At 43.0% G+C, this 25,000-nt stretch overlaps 1 protein-coding gene across 1 annotated transcript in view; it reads right to left on the bottom strand.

Moving 5' to 3' along the window:
* opa1 (OPA1 mitochondrial dynamin like GTPase) overlaps positions 1 to 25,000 on the bottom strand; it is a 43,051-nt gene that overhangs the window by 13,820 nt on the left and 4,231 nt on the right. Inside the window, exons 5-29 of the mRNA XM_053636021.1 lie at positions 23,447 to 23,494; positions 20,435 to 20,517; positions 18,068 to 18,214; positions 14,984 to 15,037; positions 14,762 to 14,866; positions 14,583 to 14,669; positions 14,328 to 14,441; positions 13,311 to 13,391; positions 13,145 to 13,219; positions 12,897 to 12,968; positions 11,708 to 11,807; positions 10,850 to 10,974; positions 10,211 to 10,283; positions 10,051 to 10,123; positions 9,010 to 9,125; positions 7,560 to 7,624; positions 7,327 to 7,403; positions 5,954 to 6,119; positions 5,459 to 5,611; positions 5,059 to 5,167; positions 4,866 to 4,945; positions 4,585 to 4,725; positions 4,378 to 4,494; positions 3,736 to 3,829; positions 3,523 to 3,633 (exon numbers count right to left, since the gene is read on the bottom strand). Coding sequence (XP_053491996.1) covers positions 3,523 to 3,633; positions 3,736 to 3,829; positions 4,378 to 4,494; positions 4,585 to 4,725; positions 4,866 to 4,945; positions 5,059 to 5,167; positions 5,459 to 5,611; positions 5,954 to 6,119; positions 7,327 to 7,403; positions 7,560 to 7,624; positions 9,010 to 9,125; positions 10,051 to 10,123; positions 10,211 to 10,283; positions 10,850 to 10,974; positions 11,708 to 11,807; positions 12,897 to 12,968; positions 13,145 to 13,219; positions 13,311 to 13,391; positions 14,328 to 14,441; positions 14,583 to 14,669; positions 14,762 to 14,866; positions 14,984 to 15,037; positions 18,068 to 18,214; positions 20,435 to 20,517; positions 23,447 to 23,494 — 2,466 coding nt within the window. The remainder of the gene's footprint in view (positions 1 to 3,522; positions 3,634 to 3,735; positions 3,830 to 4,377; positions 4,495 to 4,584; positions 4,726 to 4,865; positions 4,946 to 5,058; positions 5,168 to 5,458; positions 5,612 to 5,953; positions 6,120 to 7,326; positions 7,404 to 7,559; positions 7,625 to 9,009; positions 9,126 to 10,050; positions 10,124 to 10,210; positions 10,284 to 10,849; positions 10,975 to 11,707; positions 11,808 to 12,896; positions 12,969 to 13,144; positions 13,220 to 13,310; positions 13,392 to 14,327; positions 14,442 to 14,582; positions 14,670 to 14,761; positions 14,867 to 14,983; positions 15,038 to 18,067; positions 18,215 to 20,434; positions 20,518 to 23,446; positions 23,495 to 25,000) is intronic.

Raw genomic sequence — 25,000 nt, 5'->3', positions numbered from 1 at the left:
CTCTCTCTCTCTCTCAGTCTCTCTCTCTCTGTGTGTCTGTCTCTCTGTCTCTCTCTCTCTCTCTCTCTCTCTCTGTGTGTCTGTCTCTCTGTCTCTCTCTCTCTCGGTCTCTCTGTGTCTGTCTCTCTCTCTCTCTCTCTCAGTCTCTCTCTCTCTGTGTGTCTGTCTCTCTGTCTCTCTCTCTCTCTCTCTCTCTCTCTGTGTGTCTGTCTCTCTGTCTCTCTCTCTCTCGGTCTCTCTGTGTCTGTCTGTCTCTCTCTCTCTCTCGGTCTCTGTGTGTCTCTCTCTCTCACTGTCTCTCTCTGTCTGTCTCTCTCTCGGTCTCTGTGTCTGTCTCTCTCTCACTCACTCTCTGTCTCTGTGTATGTCTCTCTCACTCTCTCTCTGTCTGTCTCGCTCTCTATCTCTGTCTGTCTCGCTCTCTCTCTGTGTCTCTCTCTCTCTCTCGGTCTCTGTGTGTCTCTCTCTCTCACTGTCTCTCTCTGTCTGTCTCTCTCTCGGTCTCTGTGTCTGTCTCTCTCTCACTCACTCTCTGTCTCTGTGTATGTCTCTCTCACTCTCTCTCTGTCTGTCTCGCTCTCTATCTCTGTCTGTCTCGCTCTCTCTCTGTGTCTCTCTCTCTCTCTCTGTGTGTGTCTCTCTCTCTCTCTCTCTGTGTGTGTGTCTCTCTCTCTGTCTCTGTCTGTCTCGCTCTCTATCTCTGTCTGTCTCGCTCGCTCTCTGTCTCTCACTCGCTCTCTCTCTCTCTGTGTCTCGCTCTCTCTGTGTCTCGCTCTCTCTGTCTGTCTCGCTCTCTCTGTCTGTCTCGCTCTCCCTGTCTGTCTCGCTCTCTATCTCTGTGTCTCTCTCTCTGTGTGTGTCTCTCTCTCCCTGTGTGTCTCTCTCTCTCTGTCTGTCTGTCTCGCTCTCTATGTCTGTCTGTCTTGCTCTCTGTCTCTCACTCTCACTGTCTCTGTGTGTCTCTCCCTCTCTGTCCGTTTGTCTCTCTCTCCGTCTCTCTCTCTCCGTCTCTCTCTCTCTCTCTGTCTGTCTCTCTCTCTCTCCCTCTCTAAAATAAACTCTCTTTCATCCCTGAAGTCCTCGGGATGCGAGAGCCGTCACGGTCTCATGCTTCATTATTTCTGAAGTGTTTGGGAGTCACGCATTTAACATCTTAAACACCACAAACTGAGCTGTTCGTAACGGTTACAGTGAAACTATACGCTATGACAACGTAGAATATTTTATTGTTGTTGTTTTGTTTTTACAACAACATATCGACCCGCCGACCGGATTAATAACTCCGCCTGTTTCGTTTGTGCACTTTATACACCACGGTGCAGTTCAATCCTGGACTCTGATTGGTCAGAAGCTGTCGGTTCATTTTCAGCTCAGACAGTAGCTATACGGTTGCTATAGTAACAGCTCGCTCACAGGGACCCGGACGGAAAGTATATTCGTCGACGGTTTATCATTTAACGTTGACGCCAGGGGTCTCCGGTGTCGGGCAGAGACGCTCACGCTTCAAGCTGCGTTTCTGTGACTTATTTCACAGCTTACATGTTACATGTCGCGCAACCTTCGATGGAACTATAAACGCATAAAACGTACGACCAGACACCGCTTCTTCTTTTTTTCTTCCTATAACGGCATAGGTCCAGGACCATCAGTCATCGGATCACTTCACGGATCACACACGCTTCTGTAAACACACACTTAAGAGAGCGACTGTGTGTGCGTGTGTGTGCGTGTGTGCGTGTGTGTGTATGCATGCCAGAGCACGTTTCTTTAAGCACAGTGTCCAACACATCTTGGGAGGTTTGTGTTCTGGTCAGCGTCATGTCTTAATGCTGAGGATCCAGCATCCTCTGTGTGTGTGTCTCTGAGTGAGTGTGTGTGTGTGTGTGTTGTGAATTCAGGTGAGAAGTGTACAGGTAAGCCTTTTCCAACAACTGCACACCCTGACGTGTTTTATTCCTCTCATCCTGCAGCAACCTGCCAATAATCGCCGTTTTAAACGTTTCATTAAAGACTTTTTTTTTTTTTTATCCGTTTACAGTTACATTTACTGTCTCGTTTACGTTCCAGCACTTCTAAACAGTAGTTTATCACCGGCTTCTCGGTTTCTCCTGTCTTGTAGTTTTAAAAATAATAATAATAATAATAATAAATAAATAAATAAACGCACCTCGGAAAGTCACGGCTTCACCTCTGACACTGGAGACTCCTTCCATAAAAACGTTAAATAAACCCAAATATCTCCTCTTTTTAAAAACTATTTTTTTTTAAAAGAATATCCGTCTACATGAAGTGTCTGTTGTGCAAGTCCCTGTGAAAACATTAGCACTCAAAGTAAAAGATCGCTGAACTTTATTAAACAGTACCGACCGTACCATGAAAAAGTACTGTACTGTTTTTTTATGGAATAAACATACAAATGTTAATATATAAATATATAAATATAATATATAAACGCGTCCAAAATGAACCGAAAAGCAACGCTCCAAACAACACGTAAAAATAGACGCGTCCAAAACGAATAAAAAAAAAAAAAAAACACTTCAAATAACACGACAAAATTGGCCAGCGATGGTGGTTATTTCGCCTCTAGAGGCCGCTCTCGTGCCGTGTAATAATGACGGCGGACCCTCTACTCAGACGCAATCTGGAAAAACTCTCGCGGTGTGATTTTTGCCGATAAACGCTAGTTCCTGAAATCCCGACGGATGGATCGAGCGCTAGGAACGATAACGTCAAGTGATGACACTTCATCGCTGAACACAGAGTCACTCTGTATGACTCCCAGCTGTGAACATGCTCATTATCTATTAACTCACTTTCTATCTACTAGCAGACAAACTGGCCCTCGTGGTCAGTTATGCGTGTGTGTGTGTGTGTGTGTGTGTTCAAGCCTGGGCATGTTAGCGCTCATGTCCATAAATTCCTTCCCTTATCGTTACTGTAAGCAAAAGCTGTGAGCTCTCTCTACACTCTCACCGTTAATCCCAATGAAACCGTATTTAACATGAGGAAATTAAACAGCACGACTCCAAACGGTCCTTTTTTTTTTTCTTTTTTTTTTTACAAGAATAAAATCGCTCGAACCGATACGAGCGGAGATTCTTTTTGATCTCGGCCTGTAACGTGACGCTCGTGTAATCCGGAGAATAATCTGAGATCGCCGTTATGAGAAATGACTCGCGGAAACGATCTGCAGAATGTCGTCGCCCTCTAGTGGTTTTCAATAAGTGACGCTCCGTCAGTCCGGACCTCCTGATCTTGTAGCTAAACGTTTATTTTTTTTAAACCCAGATGCGCCAAGAGATGTTTTTAATCTCAAGATTTATACCTTAATCTCAGGATTTAATCTTTAATCTCAGGATTTAATCTTTTATTAGAATTCTGCTGTTTATGATGGAGATTATATATATATATATGCGCAATTTCTCAACACTGGCCTAATTGTAAAAATCTTTAAGTACTAAAATTGTATATATTGTGTTTTGTGTATACATCCAGTGTGTGTGTGTGTGTTGCGCTTACTGAGGTCTTCAGCCAGCTGAACTCTCCTTCCCGTAATCAGCTGCATTTTCTTCTCGCTGTCCTCCCCGAAATCCTCCAGCACCTCCTTGACGTTCTTCTCCAAGCGCCGCACTGCGGGAACGACAAAACCGCGTCACACGACTAAAACCTCACGCGCACCGTATACCCCACCTGCCCGAGCGCCGCTTCTTCATCGGGTTCATCACCACGCACCTTCGGTGTTGGTGAGCTGCTGGCGGAGAGTGTTGGCCGTGATGCCGAGCATCCGCTGAATTCTCCAGAACAACACCACGTCGTTGCACTCCAGCTGGAACACACAGACCGGAATTCTCAGCGCCGAGACCTTAAACGCTCAGAACCCGGGCTCGTTATGAAAACAGACAGACATGCTTTGATTCGCGCTCTACTAAGTTATTTCGACAATCGGCGTGAACAAATAAACGATTTAATCGCCGCAAGCCTGTTAGAAGATGAGTCGGGACACGGTTGGGTTTCTGTGTGTAGAGTATCATGGCTCTGAGCAGGGCGATGGGAAAGGGGTGGTGTGGGGTGTGAGCCCCCTGCTGGCCAGACGATTCACAAAACACTGTATATACAATACTGGCACAATAAAATGATAACATTTAAACCTAGTAGGCTTGGTAAGAAAAGAAATACTCATGAAAAACTGCTAAATCTTAAAGCCCTACTTGAAGAAGAAGAGTGCCAACTTTCACACGAGCCATTAACCACTACTGTAGAGTGTGACATCATAAATAAACACAACGCTGCACTAGAACAGGCCGGAATCCCAGTTTTCGGCCTCGGGTAAGAAGAGTTTAGGTAGTTTCGTAAAGGAAGCATGTTAATCCGTACCTCGGAGTCTACAAAGTGTCTCTGGTAGTAGTAAAAACCTCGTCGACAGAGGTTACAGTGGGACAAGGCCTTCTGAAGGAAGTGGCGTCGGTACAGCTGGTGCCACGTGTCCTTAATCTGAAGCAAAGGGTTGGATTTAGCCCACAGACAGACGGTTCATACGGTATACGCGGTATTTCTAACAGGGTTGTTTAGGAAGCCACTGACCAACACCGGGTCCACCTCGACCCCGCGGCCCTCCAGGTTCTTGCGTACGGTGGTGACTTCGTCGTTGGCCAGGTACGCCGTGTGGTCCTCGTGCAGCTTCAGCAGACGCTCCAGCTCGTTTCTGGTTTCGTTACGGACGTGCTGTGAGAAAGGTTAAATATTCGCAGCGGGTTTTCATAATTCGGACTTTAAAACAAGACTTGTTTTTTTTTTTTTTAAATAGCTCAGGGCTACGTGCAGCTTTGTGTGAATTCAGTGATGACGAAAACTTTCTTTCTGACCTGTTCCGGTGTGCGATTCGTCCAGTTTAGCCATCTCTGCCTCCAGTCCGGTCCCACCATGTCGGCGATCACGGACTCCGCTGAGAGGCAAAGATGCGAAATATATATATACACACACACACACACACACAGATAGATAGATAGATAGATACACACACACGACTCAAGCAGAAGAAGGAGAACGTAAACGCACTGTCTTTAAGGCGAGCCTGCAGCGTCTCCTCCATGAACTGGATGGCGGCGTCCCACTGAGGTTTGTCCGTGATGGAGCGATCCTCCAGAGCGTTGTGCTGGATCACTCGCTGTAACGGGAGGGGAAAGAAAAAAACAAAAAAAGTTATGACTTCTTTAATCCACGCATTAGCATGAACTTTTTTTGTCACGACACCTGCATAAATTAGGGCGTGTCTACATGAAGGTATATCCGGCGGGGCATGTGATATGCATATGATCGTGATTAGTGGGCGGAGCTCTAAAATCGAGGCTGGATTCGATGCGGATTTGGTGATTGTTAAAGAAGAAAGAGGACATTAATGACCGGGACAGCGGCGCGGGAGGAATGAGTGTGTGTGTGTGTGTGTGTGTGTGTTTACCAAACTGTCCATGGCCCTCTCGTTCCACTTGTGCCTCTTAACGCTCTCGTCCTTCACCGCTTCCTTCAGCTTGTCGAAGATGTCGTCCTGATCTTTGCCTTTGTACTCGGCCATGAAGCGAGCGAACTCCTCCTGCAGCGTCTCCCAGGCTACCTGAGCGCCACGGCAACGAGGAAACAGGAACAGGAAGCAGGTGGTGCGGGAATGAATGCGTTACACTTACACAAAGCGTAATAATATTCAAATAAAACATTAATAATGTAAAAATACTCTCTTACTGATTGGGGGGAAAAAAAAAAAACTAAACCAAGCCAAACCCCCCCCCCCGCCGCCATTTTACATAGCGAGTGTTAGCTTGGTCCTACGAGTTTATTTTCAAAAACTGCGAGAATCTCTTGGGCTTCTGCAGGTCTCTATCCGTAGCTACAGACGTACCTTTACGGTTTATTAAATGAGGAACGGTTTCCATGGAGAATACGATTGGTCTGACGTTACCTCCAGCGCTTTGTGTGGCAGCTGTTTGTCTGTCCACTGCTTCAGCTTGATATCGACGGTGGTGTTGAAGGTGCCCGAGTCGACGGTCTGAGCGGCGGGAAGGTAGATGTTCTCGATGACGTGAGTGGAGACTCTCTCCCACAGCTTCTTCTGAAGTATGGACTCCCTGAGAGAAGAACATCAGCCCAGACGTCAATCACTCACCAAGTCAGTAACACAAGCTGCTCTCCAGACAAACTGGAATACGTTTTTATGTTTGCGTGTGCGTGCGTGTGTGTGTGTGCGCGTGTAGGGCTCATTTATCATCAAGGACAGCTCATATTTCACCGTTTCCTGTTTGCTTTGTTCGACTATGGCATGTCGATGCGCGCGACTCCGATACGGAGAGAAAAGCAGCCCGAGGCTATTCATCATCGCATCGATCCGAGAGCATGATGAAGCTCGGAGGAGACGCTACACACGTCTGATCTATTCCGCTTAGCCGCTCCTCGGGGCTTCGGGTTCAGGAGCTACACGTCCGACGCTTCAGGCTCGACGGATCCCGAGGTAGAAGCGCAGACGCCTGGCTCTTTTCTCACGTCAGAACTCGCCGAAGTCGAACGGCCGAGACATGGAAAACAGATATACGATCGCGCATCTGGCTTTAATACGGGTGTGTGTGTGTTGCTGTAGAAGGGATTAGTTGCCGGGTTGCCAGATCTACACGACTAAAGTCAGCTTTAAAAAGAACAAAAGAAGCTCTAAAACAACGTTTCTTAAAAAAAAAAAAAAAAACACAACGTCGCGTCAATCACTCCTGGAGTGAGCTTGTATCGGAGTGAGCAATAATTTAAAAACAATAACACGCCCCGAAGTTGCTCATTTTTCCTAAAACGCACGGTCCTACGCGTTATCCGTCTGACGCCACCGAGACTTGCCGACCACTCACGACATTTCGTTTACGCGACGGAGACACGTCGTGATTTTTACCCGTTTATAGTCACGTTTAACGGAACAAGCTCCTGTTCCTGTTCTCACGTACGTTACGGCGGTCTTACGATCTGGTCACGTCACCGCGACTCGCATCCACGATTTTGTCTTTGGCTTGGATTTCACGCCGCGTCCGCCGCCCTCCGAACGAGCCGTAGAAACGGTAACGAATCCGAAACGAGCGATAGACGTGTCGCGGAAATGGCGCAAGAGTAGAGGATTGTGGGTAATCTGACAGAACAAGCGGCTCCATCAGATGGGGAAACGGCGTTACTTCCTGTTAGGTCCGATCACGCGCAGGTGCTTTGGACGGGTGACCGAAGAGCAGCTCCAGATTTCTGATGGGGGATTAAAAAAAAATAAACAACAACAAATAAACAACGAGACAAAAAGAAAACACTCGCCAGTGCTTTGGAGTGACTTGGCTCAAGCTGATCACCTCGTCCAGGATCTCGTTCTTGGCTTTTTCGTACAGCTCGTTCTGTTAAGACGAAGAGAAGATCTGATTCTCATCAACTTGGACACGCTATATACATCATGACATTCTGGACTGGTCTGATAAAACAATGAATCAGCTCGTGTGTGTGTGTGTGTGTGTGTGTGTGAGAGAGAGAGAGAGAGTCGCTGAGTCTCTCACCCGGTCCAGCTCTCGTAACCGGGGGTAATTATTCTTCCACTCGGTCTCCAGGTTAAAGCGAGATGCTGTTGGAAGAGGAAAGCAGAGTTCACTGTCTATCAATTAATAGTCCCATTCAAATCTAAATCTCACACACACACACACACACACACACACACACACACATACGCAATCAGAAACCAGGAGCTGATTAAACGTGTGAAATCGGTCTCGTAGATAAAAATATAACCGTGCCGACGTGTTCATTTCTTTCATTAGAAAACTAGTCCTAAAACTGGAGACTCCTTCCAGAAATGTCTCCTTACAGAAACTTTCCCCGTACGTCAGCGATTACCCGTGTCGGTACGGAGCGTCCGCCGTGCACGTCCCTGCGAGTGCACAGAAACGGAGGTAGTTAACGACGCGCTTCCCGATTGGAGAAAAACCACAAGGAGGGCGGGGCAAGCCGTTTTGCTGGATATCACATTCTAGAAGTCGTCCGAATTCCGGAACGTCCTCAGAATTCGGAGGACTTTTACGATCTGAAGGTTTGGTGAATAGTGAGCCGTTACTATAGAGACGATGAGGCGTTAGAACGAGCGCGTTAACGTAAAGCCGCGCTGCCGTCGGGGCTCCTGCTCTGGACGACTGATCGACGCCAGATCGGAGAATTCGGAGTGATTTCGTCTTAGCGTGCGTTATTTTTCACCGACACAAACCCCAGAGGAGAGATCAAGTCATGTCGAGACTGTAATAAGATCTTTCCGCGGAGTCGTTAACGCTGATTAGTCACGGTTTATTCGCAGATGGAAGAAAAAGGAGGAGAAGAAAAAAAAAAGGGAATGCCGAATACTAGAAGAAAAAGTAGGTCTAAAAGTTTGGGGTTTTTTTTTTCCCGGAAGGACGGTACGTTGATTTCTAGGTCTTTCCACTCCTCTGCACGGCTCGTGTCCCCGAGGGCCTGAAGATGCGGCACTCTGGCCGTGATCAATGCCCCTGCAGTCGGACGTGCTCTATATCAGCGTCCCGTCTCGGCCCTGTGGGAACGCCGGCCCCGGGACACGCGGGCTAAGCTGTCTGGCCTGCACAATGGAGCTGACGCTAATTGCTCCGGTTATCCGGCGCGGCCTCCGGCACGGCGGCTCCCATCGATCGGCCACACAAAGGCTCGGGCGCGTCCCACCATCAGGTAATAAATCTAGCAGCACGCCGTTAATAGGAGACGCCGGATAATTGGTGTGGAGGGTTACTGAAAGAACACAGGAACGTGGACACCATGCTGCTCCTCGGACCCGAATAACAGACCCGTTACAACTCTACACAGTAGCGCTGTGAAATCCCGCATTCGGATTGGTCAGAAGGTGAGGATTAAACGAATACGTTTCTATAGCAACAGCTCGTTCGCAAGCGGATCGTAGTAATTACTGGCTGGCCGCAGAGGGTTCTCAAACTCGTGAGATGGCGCGTTTACCTTTAAAGGCGTCCGCCTGCTGCTCCACAGACTCTCGCACCATTTTCCAGAAGCAGTCGGACACGGCCAGGCTCAGGTTCTTCGTGGTCACCTGGTGGGCCTTCAGCATCCCGTCTCTGCACGCCGCCGCCGCCGCCGTGTTTCGTTATCAGAGACAAAATAATTCACCACAATACAGCAACGTTACATAGTTGTACGTGTATATAATAGTGCAATGCAACACTTCTTCATTCACGTGGGGGGGAAAAGTTTTGGCACCGCTGGTCGGTAATATATTCAAGGCACCGGGTCAGTTAGGTGAAACAAACTGAAACACATCGGCGTGTCGGTCGTCGGCATAGCCGTGGAAAGATATTCCTCGATCTTGTTTTCAGTATTCGGTACATCCTCAGGGAATGACCATAATCTTACTCCAAACATGTCCTGTCCTGGTTCTTTTGATCATCTTGTAGCACACCTTTAACAGCTAGAACTAACAGATACATGCTAGAGTCACGTGACCTAATTGTTTGGCCCCACCCCCCTACAACAAGCATTTATAATACAAGACAAAGCAATCAGTTGGTATTAAAAAGACCTGTGTGTAGTACTGACTATTACAGATCGACCGATATTGATTTAGTTTTTTATAACCGATTATTTGCGTGTTTATGTGCCTGATAACTGATATTTATTTACTGTTTTGTTTTTGACACCATGATAACCACCACCACTGAGCAATTTTAATAGAGGGGTCTGAAAGAGCGCAAAAAATAAAGCGTCTTTGATGAGGTAAACAAACGAGTAAAAACGAATAAAGCACTTAAAAATAAAAACAGATGCAGTGCTGCGATGGCGGTCCTGCGCGTGATTCTCAAAACGGCCACTAGATGGTGCCATCGGTCTTCGGTGGATCCGATATCACGGAACCGATATCCGATTATGGAAAAACGCTTAAATATCAGGAAAACCGATTATCGCTCGATCTCTAACGGCTACGCGTCCATCACAAGGACACGCCCGTTTCCATGGTAATCACTATGTCGAGACAACACTACTCACTTTAACAATCTGGAGTTCCGAAAGAAGTCCTCTTCGTAGTCTTTAATAGAGTCGATGCTTTCGCTGCTGCTGCCTAGGAACGGAAGTAAAAAAACCCCGTATATATTTCGCTCGTATTATCATTTAAGCCTAGAAATGTTTCACGCTCTTCAGGACGTACCTTTTCCGGTCACAACGGCGAAGTAGCCCAGAGCCTTCATAGGAAACAGCTTGCCTTCAATGATCTGCTGGATCTGCACAAAGAGCCATCAGGAGAACAATAACGGTGAACAGGCAATCTTTTCATTATTACGGACGAGGTTAGATACACTCGACAACGAGCTCCTCTCCTTTGACACGCGCGCACGTGTGAAGGCGATGAAAGGTCGCCACCTGGTGGACGTAAAGTGAATGACACGCCTGAAAATGGAGTGATGTCAGGAAAGTCTGTACATACTTGTGATGGGAATGCACACTGGTATAAATCAGATTTTATTTATTAATTCTTTCTTTATGGTAATTGTGTCTTCATGGTGATATTGTCTTCAAGAGAGGTAATCCTTAGCTAATATATATATAGTGTAAAATGAACGGACGAACACTTTATGCTGTGAAATCTACGCTTGACTTCTGTGAAACTGTGTTGGAGAACGCTTCGACGGTTCGTGATTTTGATGCGTTTTGTGCCGCCCTGAGTAACCGTCCGATTCGTATTTAAACATGTCGTTTTCTCAGATGGTCTGTAGTTGTGGTTTTCTGGTGCGAACAGTGAAACCACGGCAAGCGAGAGAGAAATGAAATGTCGTGGCTGAGGACTCACTCGGCTCGCGAGGGTCTTCTCGGCCAGGTCCACTTTGGTCAGAACAAAAATGGTCCTCTTGCCCTGAGGGTCCATCTGACTGACCAGATCAGTGACTATACTGCGCTCGGCATCTACTGATCCATCTGAGAGAGAGAGAGAGAGAGAGAGAGAGAGAGAGAGAGAGAGAGTGAGAGAGAAAGAGAGCGAGCAAGAGAGAGAGAGAAAGTGAGAGCGACCAAGTGAGAGAGAGTGAGAGAGAGAGCGAGCGAGTGACCGAGAGAGAGCGACCGAGAGAGAGCGAGTGAGAGAGAGCGAGTGAGAGAGAGAGCGAGAGAGCGACCGAGAGAGAGAGCGAGAGAGTGACCGAGAGAGAGAGCGAGAGAGCGACCGAGAGAGAGAGCGACCGAGAGTGAGAGAGAGAGAGAGCGACCGAGAGTGAGAGAGAGAGAGAGCGACCGAGAGTGAGAGAGAGAGAGAGTGACCGAGAGTGAGAGAGAGAGAGAGCGATCGAGAGTGAGAGAGAGCGACCGAGAGAGAGAGAGAGACCAAGTGAGAGAGAGTTGAGAGTGACCGAGAGAGAGAGAGCGAGAGAACGACCGAGAGAGAACGACCGAGAGAGAGCGACCGAGAGAAAGCGAGCGAGAGAGAGAGTGAGCAAGAGAGAGAGCGCAAGAGAGCGAGAAAGCGACCGAGAGAGCGCGAGCGAGAGAGCGCGAGCGAGAGAGAGAGCGAGCGAGAGAGCGCGAGCGAGAGAGAGAGCGAGCGAGAGAGCGAGCGAGAGAGCGAGCGACCGAGAGAGAGAGAGAGATAGATGAATATTAATAAGGAATAGCACACAGGTCATCAGGAGTGTCAGTGAGGTGTCTGAAAGCTCACCCTGAATACACAGGATGATGGCGTTTGGGTTCTGCATGTACGCTTTACTGATGCTGAAGATGGTCTCCTTGGTGTCTGTGGCCATGCCAGTGGTCACCGTCTGTAACACACACACACACACACACACACACACACACACACACACACACCTGAACATCACAGACATCGAACACGGTGTTCTAGCAGCAGGTTTGGAACACGTGACCTCGTACAGTGGTTCTGTATCATTATGTGTCCTTCATTTGACCTGAAGTCAAATAATGGATATAAGATTAAATCTTCACCTGCTAAAACTCTTCCAATTTTGAGTAAACACAGCAAAATATTGGGTTAATATCATAACGAGACCACGATCTGGTATTAAAGTGCATTTGGGGGGGAAAAAAAAGCTATAAAATGTAACAACAACAACAAAAATAAGAATAAATTCCTTTATCTTGATTCCCTGGAAAGTGCTTCAGATGCCACACCAGTCTTCAACAGCAAGTCGGCCATTTTGAGTTTCTGAGCTCCTACAGGTTTTGATCAATCACCATTTGGATCGCATTATTGTGAGACCGACCCAAACAAAACGTGCTTCTCAGATCGTTTTCCACGTGAGACGTTTCGTCCATAATCGTCACGCAGAGGAATCTGACTACAAATTCGCCAAACGGGAAGTGAAGCCGTTTCTCAGCAAAGCGTTCTACATACCGACACCAAAATTGGTACAGATGTTTAGCAACATGGCCCGATGTTAACATACGTGCTTCGAGTCCGTTTGCTTCTGGTCTTCCTGCAAAAGTGCTTGGCCCCCTTAATTGCTTCTAGCCGCTATTAGGACTGTCGAGCTTAACTAGGCTGTTTTTTATGCCAATAATGCAAGAAAACAACAGCTGTGGGTGAGATTTTTTTTTCTAATGTCTGACATTTTTTTTTTTTTACACAAATTATACGTTATGTTATATTGATGTTATATTTTGTCCGACACAGATCATAAGCAGAAACCTTGGACACCTCTTGAAATAAATACACACTATTAAAACCAAAAACATATATATCTGTCTTTTGGTCGGAGACGCAGTAGAGGAGCACGCGCACGGCCCACGACGCCCTCCGTGCCCGCTCACAACCCACTTCTGCGTCTGGATCCTCCAGTTCAGAACTTATTTTATTGGTATTTCTATAGATTTATAGAAGGAACACTTACACTGATCACTCCTGGTAAGTCCACTAGAACCATCCTTTGGATCCCCGGGCCTTTCACACTTAAAGAAATCGTCTGCAGGAAAAATGAGGGTGGGTGGGGTCGAGATTAAAATATATGTTTCAATTTAAACCCATATGTGGATATAAAGGTGCGTGTGTGTGTGTGTGAGAGAGAGAGAGAGAAACAGAGAGAGAGAGAGAGAGAGAGAGAGAGAGAGAGAGAGAGAGAGAGAGTAAGAATCTCCTCACCTCTGGACTGACTGTGTGGCCGTCCTTCACACTCTTCCTCATCCTCAGCTCAATCTCACGCCTTAATGCTGCCAGCTAAAGGAGAACAACATTAGTCTTGCAAACCACTAAATCCACTACACTGTAGTAGTAGCAATAATAATAATAATAATAATAATGATCCTACATCGTCCTCTTTTCCCAGGTCGAACTCGCGGCTGCTGTCTTTGAACATGGCCACATGATGAGGGCCTTCACTCAGCGTCACCTACAGAACAAAAATGGGAAAAATCACAAAAATCACACCCAGCCTAATGTATAATCTTTCAATCGTAGATAGGCAGACAGATAATTACAGTCAGGTCCACAAGTATTTGGATAGTGACCTGATTTTTTCCCTAATTTTGCCTCTGTACACCACCACAATGGATTTGAAATGAAGCAATCAAGACGCGAGTGATGTGGAGACTTTCAGCTTTAATTCAAGGGGTTTAACAACAAACTGCTGCATTAAATATTTAGAAATTCATCAATAAACACCAGCGACCCAGGTCCATTAGCAGCCATACGTGCCCATGCCATAACGCTGCCTCCACCGTGTCGTCTTATTTCACCAAGTTAATCTGATATCAGAACTGGTCAGGCTTTTCTCAGGGTTTTTTATTTTTAAATAAATAAATACATTTTTTAGGAAAGTCTAATCTGGCCTTTCTGTTTTTTAGGGGTTTGCATCGCGAGGTCTGTATTTACTTTGACAAAGAAACGCCGACCTCCTCCAGAGTGGTCTTGACTTGGCTAGATGTTGACTTGGTCAAAGATTCCGTCGCTATCCAAATACTTATGGACCTGTCTGTATTCTCCTTAAACTGAAGTTATCAGCTCAGCCGTCGAAACCGTCACGTGCTTAATATAACGCCCCGTATCGCACGACTACAACTCGACGCTTAATTAGTTGATATTTCACACGTTATGCGCACGTCTCGAATTTCGAATACGTTTCCAGACCTGGAGAAGAAGGAAAAAAAAAAACAACAACAAAAAAAAAACCCACCAAACTAATCATTTCAAAACCAACCTATTTAGAAACGGCTCTGAAACTAGCTCCGCCCCCGGCGGGAACGCCACCGCTTGACCCCGCCCCTTCTCTGTACGAGTACACGTAGGTGAAGAGGAAGACGGAGGCACCAGGGTCCGCGTCGCTCACCTTGACAGGAGACCTGGTCATCATCTCTCCCGAGCCTCGAGGGAAAATCCGAGCCTGAGCGATCATCTCCAGCACGCTGGTCTTTCCTGCGCTCTGGTCGCCTACAACCACCACCTTAAACACCACCGTTTAGGACACGCCCACTTTAGAATAAACGCTAAGATACTCTCAGCTCTGTTCATGTTTATTATCGTTATGATTACTTTAATCGTACGCTACTGTCATGTGAGAGCGGTGTTTATGCTGAGCGCTGACCCTTGGCAGGTGATCCTGAGTGTTGTAGTTGGAATCGTAATCGGAAAGAATGTCCAGGACTTCAGAGTACATGTCGATCAACGACTTCTGCACAGAGAGAAAGGAAAATCATGACTCCTCATCGTGGATTCTCGTTAAGAACCGAGAACGTTGAGGGGTTAGACGGGGCGAGATCTGACCTTGACTTTCCTCTGATGAATCCCTTTGTCATCTTTCTGCAGCACCACTTTCCTCAGCTCTTTATTCTCCTTCTCCAGGCGCTCCAACATCCGCTGGTACTTCATCTAAAAAAAAAAACAAATACAAACGAAAGGACTGGTGTTCGAGCCGGGTCTATAAGCTTCGTCTTTACAAAGTTTACCTAGTGCGCTGTATGTCGTTTGGGGTTTACCGAAACACACCTGTGTGCGAAGGAGCTCCTCTTGCAGCTGGTCGACTTTCTCTTTATCTGAAGACTGCAAAAACACACACACACACAAAAAAAACACACACACACACACACACACACACACACACACACACAGACGCGTTACACGACGACTCGTTTCCTCACGCAGGCTCCTGCAATCGTCCGCCCGACCCCGTTACAATCCGAGTGCGGAAAATTCATTTCAGTTCGGAGGAATCATGACCACGTTAGAAACGAGGAGAAGAGAAGAAGCCTTGTAAAAGAAGGTAGAATCATCGAAAATAAAAAAAATAAAAAATGAATAAATAAGTCACACCTTTAATGCATTTCTGGAACACGCACACAATTACAGAAGAGGAACGGATAGCTGGGCGGGGTTGAGGAGGAATTGTTATCCATGTACAATAATACACACACACACACACACACACACACACACACACACACACACACTCACACTTGTATGCACGCTGGTGGTAGGAGATGTTGCGTTTTACATGTACCGGATATCGCAAATGATATCAAATATATGAAATATCGTTGCAGGCGGATTACTAAAAGCTGTAGGAAACACACTACTGCATGCCGTTAATGGCGTGTTAGCATCGCGCTAGAGTCCGGTCTCACTGATTATACGGGGGAAAAAAATCGGGAGAGGAGAAAAAAAAAAAAAAAAAAAAAAAAGGCAAGAGTGACTGAAACGAGAGTCCAGCGGAGACACGTCCGGAGACGCGACTTTCCTGGTGCTAATAACATGACAGAAAGCTGTCAAAGCGACTCCAGTGACACTCTCGGCCCTCGTCCGAGACCTAACGTGCCGTCTTCTACAACAACAAAAAAACAATCGGTGTGGAGTGCAAAAGTTTTCGCCCCCTGTGGATTTGTGAAACCGCTTTATTTTTAATTTACCTACCAAAAAAACAAAACTGGAATCCGAATGGTAAAACGGGTGTATCCCTCATGATGTGCAAACTCAACAGCACAACATTAAAAATTATTAAGAACTTAAATGTTATTTGATATATATTTTTTTTTTTTTTTTTAAAGGGGGTGCAAACTTTTGAACCTAATTTTCGCTGTTAATATCTTTACACTATTTGACCAGTTTGGGGTTTCATCTTCGTTCTGCGACTAAGGGCGCACAAACTTTTGAACGGCATTAAAATGCTGCTGATCAGGAAGCTGGTTTACGGTAATAACCGGTTTAGGAACTCAAGGCCGAGGAGTAATGAGCGATAATAACCGGGTCTTTCAAATACACTCTACAGGACAGGTGAACGCTTCGATACTTCATTTTCATTCCGATTCATCTCTCGGAAAATCCGGGAAAGCCTCTCATCCGCGGGCGCGAGCGAGCGGGTCTCCAGGCCTACCGCCTTTTAATTCACCCAGCTAATTACACAAACAAACAAAAACAAATGAGTACATAAATAAAAAGAAAAGAAGTTTTAAAAAAATAAACAAATAAACAGAAAAAGCAAATAATTAAATGTATAAATAATAAAAATAAATAAGCAAGAAAATAAATACGTAAACGAGCAAAATAAATGAGCAAGCAAGTAAATAAGTAAATATACGTTACTAAGTAAGAATGTGAGTAAATAAATAAATCAGCGAGTAAATCAAAATAAATACATAGCTACGCAATAAAAGCAAGTAAAACCAAATAAATAAATAAATAGCTACGTAAATAAGCACGTAAATCCAAATAAATAAATAAACAAATAGCTAGGTAAATAAGCAAGTGAATCAAAATAAATAAATAAACAAATAGCTAGGTAAATAAGCGAGTGAATCAAAATAAATAAATAAACAAACAGCTAAGTAAATAAGCGAGTAAATCAAAATAAATAAATAAATAGCTAAGTAAAGGAGAGAGTAAATCTAAATAAATAAATAGCGACGTAAATAAGCGAGTAAATCTAAATAAATAAATAGCGACGTAAATAAGTGAGTAAATCTAAATAAATAGCTACATAAATAAGCGAGTAAATCAAAATAAATAAATAAATAGCTAAGTAAAAAAGCGAGTAAATCTAAATAAATAAATAGCTACGTAAATAAGAGCGCAAATCAAAATAAATAAATAGCTACACAAATAAGCGAGTAAATCAAAATAAATAAATAGCTACACAAATAAGCGAGTAAATCAAAATAAATAAATAGCTACACAAATAAGCGAGTAAATCAAAATAAATAAATAGCTACACAAATAAGCGAGTAAATCAAAATAAATAAATAGCTACACAAATAAGCGAGTAAATCTAAATAAATAAATAAATAGCTACATAATTAAGGGAGTAAATCTAAATACATACATACATACATAAATAAATAAATAAATAGCTACGTACATAAGTGAGTAAATCTAAATAAATAAATATATATATAACTACATAAATAAGCGAATAAATCAAAGTAAATAAATAAATAGCTACATAAATAAGGGAGTAAATCTAAGTAAGTAAATAAATAAATAGCTACGTAAATAAGCAAATAAATCAAAATAAATAAATAGCTAAGTAAACAAGCAAGTAAATTAAAATAAACAAATAAATGAATAAATAAATAAATACCCCCAAAACTGTTTTTTTCCTAATTTTTTTTTCTAAATTTCTCAAGCAACTTTTGAAATGATTGAACTTTGCATTTCTTGATTATAAATAAATGTATTACCCAACCTTAAATAAACGTAATAAACCCATCAGCTAGTATTATTAAAGCCAAGGTACAGTGCTAATGAAGAGCTTATTAATGAAAGCGGAGTTCAGATCACAGTCTAAAGACGTGGAAGGGACACTTCTGCTCCGCAGATACACTACTATAAATCGACGTTCTCACGCCAGTCAGTAATTCTCCTGGGATTGAACTTTTCTAGAAGATCCGAGGTTTTAATAGAAGATAAATTTAAAGGAATAATGGTGTAAATAATGACAGTAAAGAAAACTAAACAAAGAGAGTGCAGGGAATTTACTCAGCTGATGAACAAATTCCCTGGTTTGTGTGTCGTTGTTGTTTTTAAATACGACTGGCTTGAGAACGGCTGAAGTGGACGTGCCGGGAGATGGACCTTCACCTTGTGGGGGAAATTCGGGGACTTGCTGGGGGGCGGAGTCTGAGCATGGCCGGGGCGGGGCTCGTTACCGGCCGCCGCCCGCCGAACTTCTTCTTCGTGCTGCTGGATCTGCTGCTGAATGAGAACGAGTTCTCCGAGCAGCCCCTGCTGAGGGACGGCACAGTGAGAGAGAGGCGGAGTCAGCTGTCAATCAACCTGATCACATGACGCTGGAGGAGGAATAGCTTACAGGAGGCGAAGAGAGAGCGGCGGAAAATAAAGTCCGCGCGCTGAGAACTCCTTTAATACGATATCACTGATGTTTGTGTACAATTTTTTTTTCTCCTTTTTTTTTTTTTTTCCTTTTTTTACCGCATGTAGTAGAGATCCTTATCCAGATTTCATACTCGCTGTCAAAAATGTTTACAATCCTCATGACAGTGCAAACAGGTCGAGGTCTAAAAATAGCATCGAGCTTAAAAACCTGTTAGAGACAGATAGAGCAACTAATAATAATAATAATAATAATAATAATAAAAATAAAAATAATGATGATGAATAAAGAAATAACTGATGAAAATAAATGATTTTTTTAAAAAATCATTAAAAAAATATTATTATTATTGTGTATTAAAAAAATCATTTTAATACACAATAAGTACTTACGTCAATTTTTATTGAATGTTTTAAATATTGTTTTTATTAACGTGTGAATTTATTAATTAATTAATAAAAAAGGCGACAGCTCTTTAATTAACGCTCACTCAAATAAACGACTTGATCCCTTAAATTCGTCCATTTGAAATTATTTTTAAACAAACTTACTTTTCATCCATTTCACCCTTATGTTACTGATTATTAGTGTTTTCTTTTTTATTGACGAATAAAGGATAAAAATTACGCTCGCATTAACCGATATTTCTTTCTTTCAGGCGCAAGTTAAATGATTTTATTTATTTATTTTGTATTTTATCTGCGATTCATCCGCGTAGACACGTCTTTAGAAATCGTCGTCATGGCGACTAACGAGAATCCAGAGGCTACTTTTTGGGGTGTTTCTTTGCTTGTTTGTTTTTTTTTGGCTTTAGTAATCTTTCCTAGCGAGTATAATCAGAATTAATGAGAGTTTCTGATGAGCGGTGGGGGAGCTGAAGCGAACGTTTACGAGCGATGAAGCTTTGCTGAAGCCGGGCTCGCGGAAATCCTGTGTCGTTACAGAATACACACTCATCGCTGACACACACACACACACACACACACACACACACACACAGAAATCTTCATTTACTCTAAAACACACCGCCAGTATAAAGTCTTCCGACAGTTGTCTCAGACGTCATCGTTTCTATAGTAACGAATAAAAAAATAATAATATCGAGGGTACGATAACTTTCGAGCGGCGGCGTGCGTACTGCTTTGCCTCAGCGAAATCAAGAGCTTCTAACGGTTTACGACACACCGAAGCTGAATTGGACATCACGTCATGTGGCTTCGGTGTAAACAGAGAGAAGCGGCGGCGGTGGCGGCGGCGTAAATCTGTACAATAAAAAAAGACAGAAAGAAAGAAAAACAAACATGGCCGCCTCGTCAAACGTGTGTCGTTCCTTTGCTCTGTCAGAAAACGTCAAGTTCATTAAAAAAGCTCATTTACGTGCACTTTTAAAGTTACACGCTACTGATAGGAGCTACTGGTTCCGTTCTTCTATAGTGACCTTCGAACCATCATTGAACGTTTCGGACCGAGCGGGTAGCTTAGAAACAAGCTAGTCGGATAACGCTGATGATTGACGTCTCAGAACTGCGAGTAGTATCAGGACGATGTTACAGATATGGTCTAAACCCAGTACTGTGTCTGCACTACATGATGATCTGATCTACATGCAACCCTCAGCACTGCTAGAAACTCATTACAGCGGCGGCGCGGTACTTTACGCCGCTCGCAGGGTGAGCCGCCATGTTGATCTGACGTCACTCGAGATGGCGTTTAAGACGGCTGCGGTCGGAGAAGCACGAGCTGCGACCCCACGTCGAACGCAGCACGAGGTCCTGAAGCGGCACTGTCTCGCGGGACGTTGTGCGAGGTAACGTGTATTTGTTTATTTATTTGAACGCGTAAGAACCGCCGAGTTACAAACGTCAACATGCGATCCGTTTCATTCGGTCACTGTCGGCCATTTTGTTCCCCGCCTCCTAACTCAAAAAAAAAAAAAATCCAAAGGTGTCTTTAAAAGTCCATTCTGCCAGCATTCCTGCGCGCAAGACGTGAGCCGACGGCGCGAAAGGGTTCCTAGAAGGTTTTAAACGCGGTCGGTGTGGTGGAACGCCGGCGTCGGCTAAACCACGCCCGTTCTGGTGATCGTTACGAGAGATATTTTTGAACGGACTTACCTTCTTAAACTTGCTGCTGCTTTCGGCGCCGGCTCCGGTCGCCTGGATCTCAGGTGCGTTCAGGTTTGGTTCACCTGGAGTTTCTGAGGGGAAAAAAAACACACACACACACACACACACACACACACATTACCCAGCAAATGTGACAACCTTTTACCGACAAACCCACTGAACATGTAGCTGAACGAGCAATCAGACTGAACACTCGGAGTGACTTCCTGTTCTAATCCCTCATCGCCACGTTCCAAACAGACTCGCTCTTTCAGTGTTAAGCGGGGGCGCTTAAACTTTTACAGCCGAGAAAAGAGTTAACTGACCACCGTATTCGAGATTTGTTCTAGAAACACAGCAGTGAAAGAATTCGTCACGGCGTGTAAATGCGGACGATGTTTATCTGATGTCTGTTGACCTGAACTGGAACATCAGACTTGGAACATTTCCACCAACACCACGCAGTTTAATGAATATTTTATTACTGTTCCAGTTAGAGCTCTCAATTCTACGCCGAACTCCATGTAGGTTTGCGCAAAGGCTGCATTTAAAAAAAAATAAATTAATTAATAACAATAGTATTAATAATATCTAGTATTTAAAAAACTATTTTATTTACATTTATTGTGTTTTTTTAACTCTGATTTATCACAATTTTAAAGATTCAGTACAAAATGTTAACATTACATCAGTTGCTTCCAGTCAGTTTGTAACCATTATTATTATTATTATTATTATTATTAATGATAATAATAATATGGAAAAAAATGCTGAGGTATTCCAGTAATATAGACGATAAACAACGCTTAATTAACCGAGTTGCTCGTTTTATCTGTTTGGAAATCTGAGAGATGCGAGTCAGTCAGACGGGAAAACAGAAAGAAAAGAAAAGAAAAGATCTGTGTTTGGATAATCCTGTGTTGTGTTTGTAATTCTTTGATATTCATGACAGCAGAGTATTTTTGTGAATTTTTTTGAACAAAAGATCAAAAGGTTCAACAATAAAGACAATTTTTCACAACCTTATTTAAAAAGGGTGCCAATAATAGTGGAGGGAACTGTGTGTGTGTGTGTGTGTGTGTGTGTGTGTGTGTGTGTGTGTGTGTATATATATATATTAGCTCTTAGTGTATTTTAGCACATCTTATTGTATCTTATCTACCTTGGCTTTATATGTCCTGTATATATTTTGATATCACCTTTTAACAAAACTTTACTGGACTTGATTGGATTTTTATTTGACTTGATCATTTTATTTGACCATACTTCATTGAACTTGACTAGATCTGACTTTATTAGACCTGACTTTATTAGATTTGTCTTTATTAGATTTGACTTTATTAGATTTGACTTTATTAGATTTGTCTTTATTAGACCTGACTTTATTAGATCTGACTTTATTAGACCTGACTATTAGACCTGACTTTATTAGATTTGTCTTTATTAGATTTGACTTTATTAGACCTGACTATTAGATATGACTTTATTAGATTTGACTTTATTAGACCTGACTTTATTAGATGACTTTATGAGACCTGACTTTATTAGATTTGACTTTATGAGACCTGACTTTATTAGATTTGACTTTATTAGACCTGACTTTATTAGATTTGACTTTATTAGACCTGACTTTATTAGATTTGACTTTATGAGACCTGACTTTATTAGACCTGACTTTATTAGATTTGACTTTATTCAATTTGACTTTATTAGACCTGACTTTATTAGATGACTTTATTAGACCTGACTTTATTAGATTTGACTTTATTCAATTTGACTTTATTAGACCTGACTTTATTAGATTTGACTTTATTCAATTTGACTTTATTAGACCTGACTTTATTAGATGACTTTATTAGACCTGACTTTATTAGACCTGACTTTATTCAATTTGACTTTATTAGACCTGACTTTATTAGACCTGACTTTATTAGACCTGACTTTATTAGACCTGACTTTATTAGATTTGACTTTATTCAATTTGACTTTATTAGACCTGACTTTATTAGATGACTTTATTAGACCTGACTTTATTAGATTTGACTTTATTCAATTTGACTTTATTAGACCTGACTTTATTAGATTTGACTTTATTCAATTTGACTTTATTAGACCTGACTTTATTAGATGACTTTATTAGACCTGACTTTATTAGACCTGACTTTATTCAATTTGACTTTATTAGACCTGACTTTATTAGATTTGACTTTATTAGACCTGACTTTATTAGATTTGACTTTATTAGACCTGACTTTATTAGACCTGACTTTATTAGACCTGACTTTATTAGACCTGGCGAGACTTCGTTAGACTCTTTTTTTTGACTTTTTTTTTCTTAGATTATTTTTATGTTGTGTGTGTGTGGGGGGGGGGGGGGGGAGGTGTTGATTTAATATGATAACACATCATTTGAAAATAAATGAAAAAAAAAATATATATATATATATATATATATATATATATATATATATATATATATATATATATAATATAAAAATGTGTTTGAAGGCGTTAGTTAACATCACACTGCATGACCAAACATGTTACTTCTGGATTCTGGAAACGGCAAACGATAAAAACGAAAGAAAGGGGATTAAAAACAAAACAGCAGCAGCATTAAAGCAGTCAGAACTCACATCGACACGTGCCACGAATATTAAGACAAACTCGTTAGTTTCCTTCGTGGGTTTTTTTTCACTACTGTCGTGGAAACCTCCGTCACCTCCCCGACCCTAAACCTCTATCTAAGCGTGTGTGTGTCAGAGAGCCGTGGATATTTAACGCTGCCCGACAGCTCGTCAACTAGCTTCTCCGCTAACTATACACGTTCCTTCTGTTTAAACTGTGGCATGAGCAGAATAGAATCAGATTTTAAAGAACATTAGACAGAATGACTCTTTAATATCTGACATAAGACATCGTTTTCAGGAGTCCTTAGCGGCGCCAAACCGAGTCCATTTAACATGGAGGGGGCGTCAGGACAGCGAGGATGGGGAGGGGCACCGTGTGCTGTTTACACACCTAACAACAGACGCAGACCAGAAGCTCCAATGACTGCGCTACTCACACCTGTGAAAACGTGGAGGGAAGGAAAGGGGGGAACAAGAGGAAGACATGAAATGTGAAAAAAAAAAAAAAAAAAAGGACTGATTTCTTACTCTGCAGTCCTGAGGACAAGCAGCGTGGCAGTGTCACCGTACGTCCAGATCATCACTGGGCATCATCATCATCATCATCATCATCATCCATTATAAAGTACCAATAACCGTCAGTATTACAGTACATCAGCGAACTGCTATAGACGCTACAGAGTAATAACTTCACTACACGCTGCTGAATTCTGACATCTGATTGGTCAGAAGCTGATTAATTCTCCTGAACAGCAGCTCCGACCGTAGCGCAAACGCAACCCACAGCTGTATATTAAATCGGTCCTTCCGGGATTCCGCGACTGTGGAAATCAACGCAAAATCGAAGGAACGCCGCTTACAATTTTTTTTTTTTTTTTTTCAATCACTGCAGATTTGCACCAAGTGGCGTTCGGCCGAAGCACTCTTCGATTCACGTACGTCGAACACGGGTACGGATAAAAAGTCGCGTTTTTACCGACAGACCTCGCTGCGAAGGACTTTTTTTTGGTACGATTTCTCCGATTCGATTAGTTTCCCGAAAAAGAAAAGGAATTTAAAAAACACACAAAAAAAATACTCCGCAAGTAGGATCGCAAATTTTTAAGTAAAAAAAAAAAACAAAAAAAAAAAATTTAAAAAAAGCAAAATTGAGCGTTTTTTTGGCGCAAAAATCACCCAAAAATGTCCACGGAATCCTGTACGGCCTGATTAACGCGCTCGTTCTGATCAGGGCTGGGCGATATATCGAGATAACGTCGATATCGTGATAAACGTTTACGCGATACACTTTCCTGAGATATCGTCGGTACGGTGATGCGGTTTTTTTTTTTTTTAAACGTTTTTAATAATTACAGATGAAACGGTGCTGAACGGATGCCAAGGATCTGCCCTCTTTTTTTTTTTTGCCTTTATAGGCATTAAAGAAAAGTACCGTCAAACTCAGCTGGACTTTTTTGTTTGTTTGTTTATTTCACTACAGTTTTGCAGACAGTTTGTTAGCTGAATTATATATCGTGTATCGTAGAAATGTCCTCAAGTATCGTGATGCGATTGATATCTGTGCCGTATCGCCTGGCCCTAGCGTTCGAGAAACATCTCGAAGGTAAAATCGTAAGAATTTCTCCGAACGTTCGGAAATTCTTCTGTACTGTAACACTGAACAAAGTAAGTAAACCAAACAAGTATTGCCCCGCCCAATCAGGAAATGCGTCATGACTGCCGCGTCTGTACTGTACGTTCGATGAGAAATATAAACACAGGAAGTTACATGTACGGATACGCTTACGATAAGAGGTGATGTGAACTTCTTATGACTAGGACCGAGGAAAGCGGAAGGTTACGCATTTCCTGAATGAAGCTCGCAAATAAAACAAAATGTACACACGTACCCAAGATGCAATCCATCAGCCAGGACATGCCTTCAAGTTTAAGGACGTTTGCTAAC

The sequence above is a fragment of the Ictalurus furcatus genome, chromosome 11 (assembly GCF_023375685.1).
Source record: "Ictalurus furcatus strain D&B chromosome 11, Billie_1.0, whole genome shotgun sequence".
Classification (NCBI taxonomy): Eukaryota; Metazoa; Chordata; class Actinopteri; order Siluriformes; family Ictaluridae; genus Ictalurus; species Ictalurus furcatus.
The sequence above is the reverse complement of the archived record's forward strand: the minus strand, read 5'-3'. Positions and strand labels throughout refer to the sequence as shown.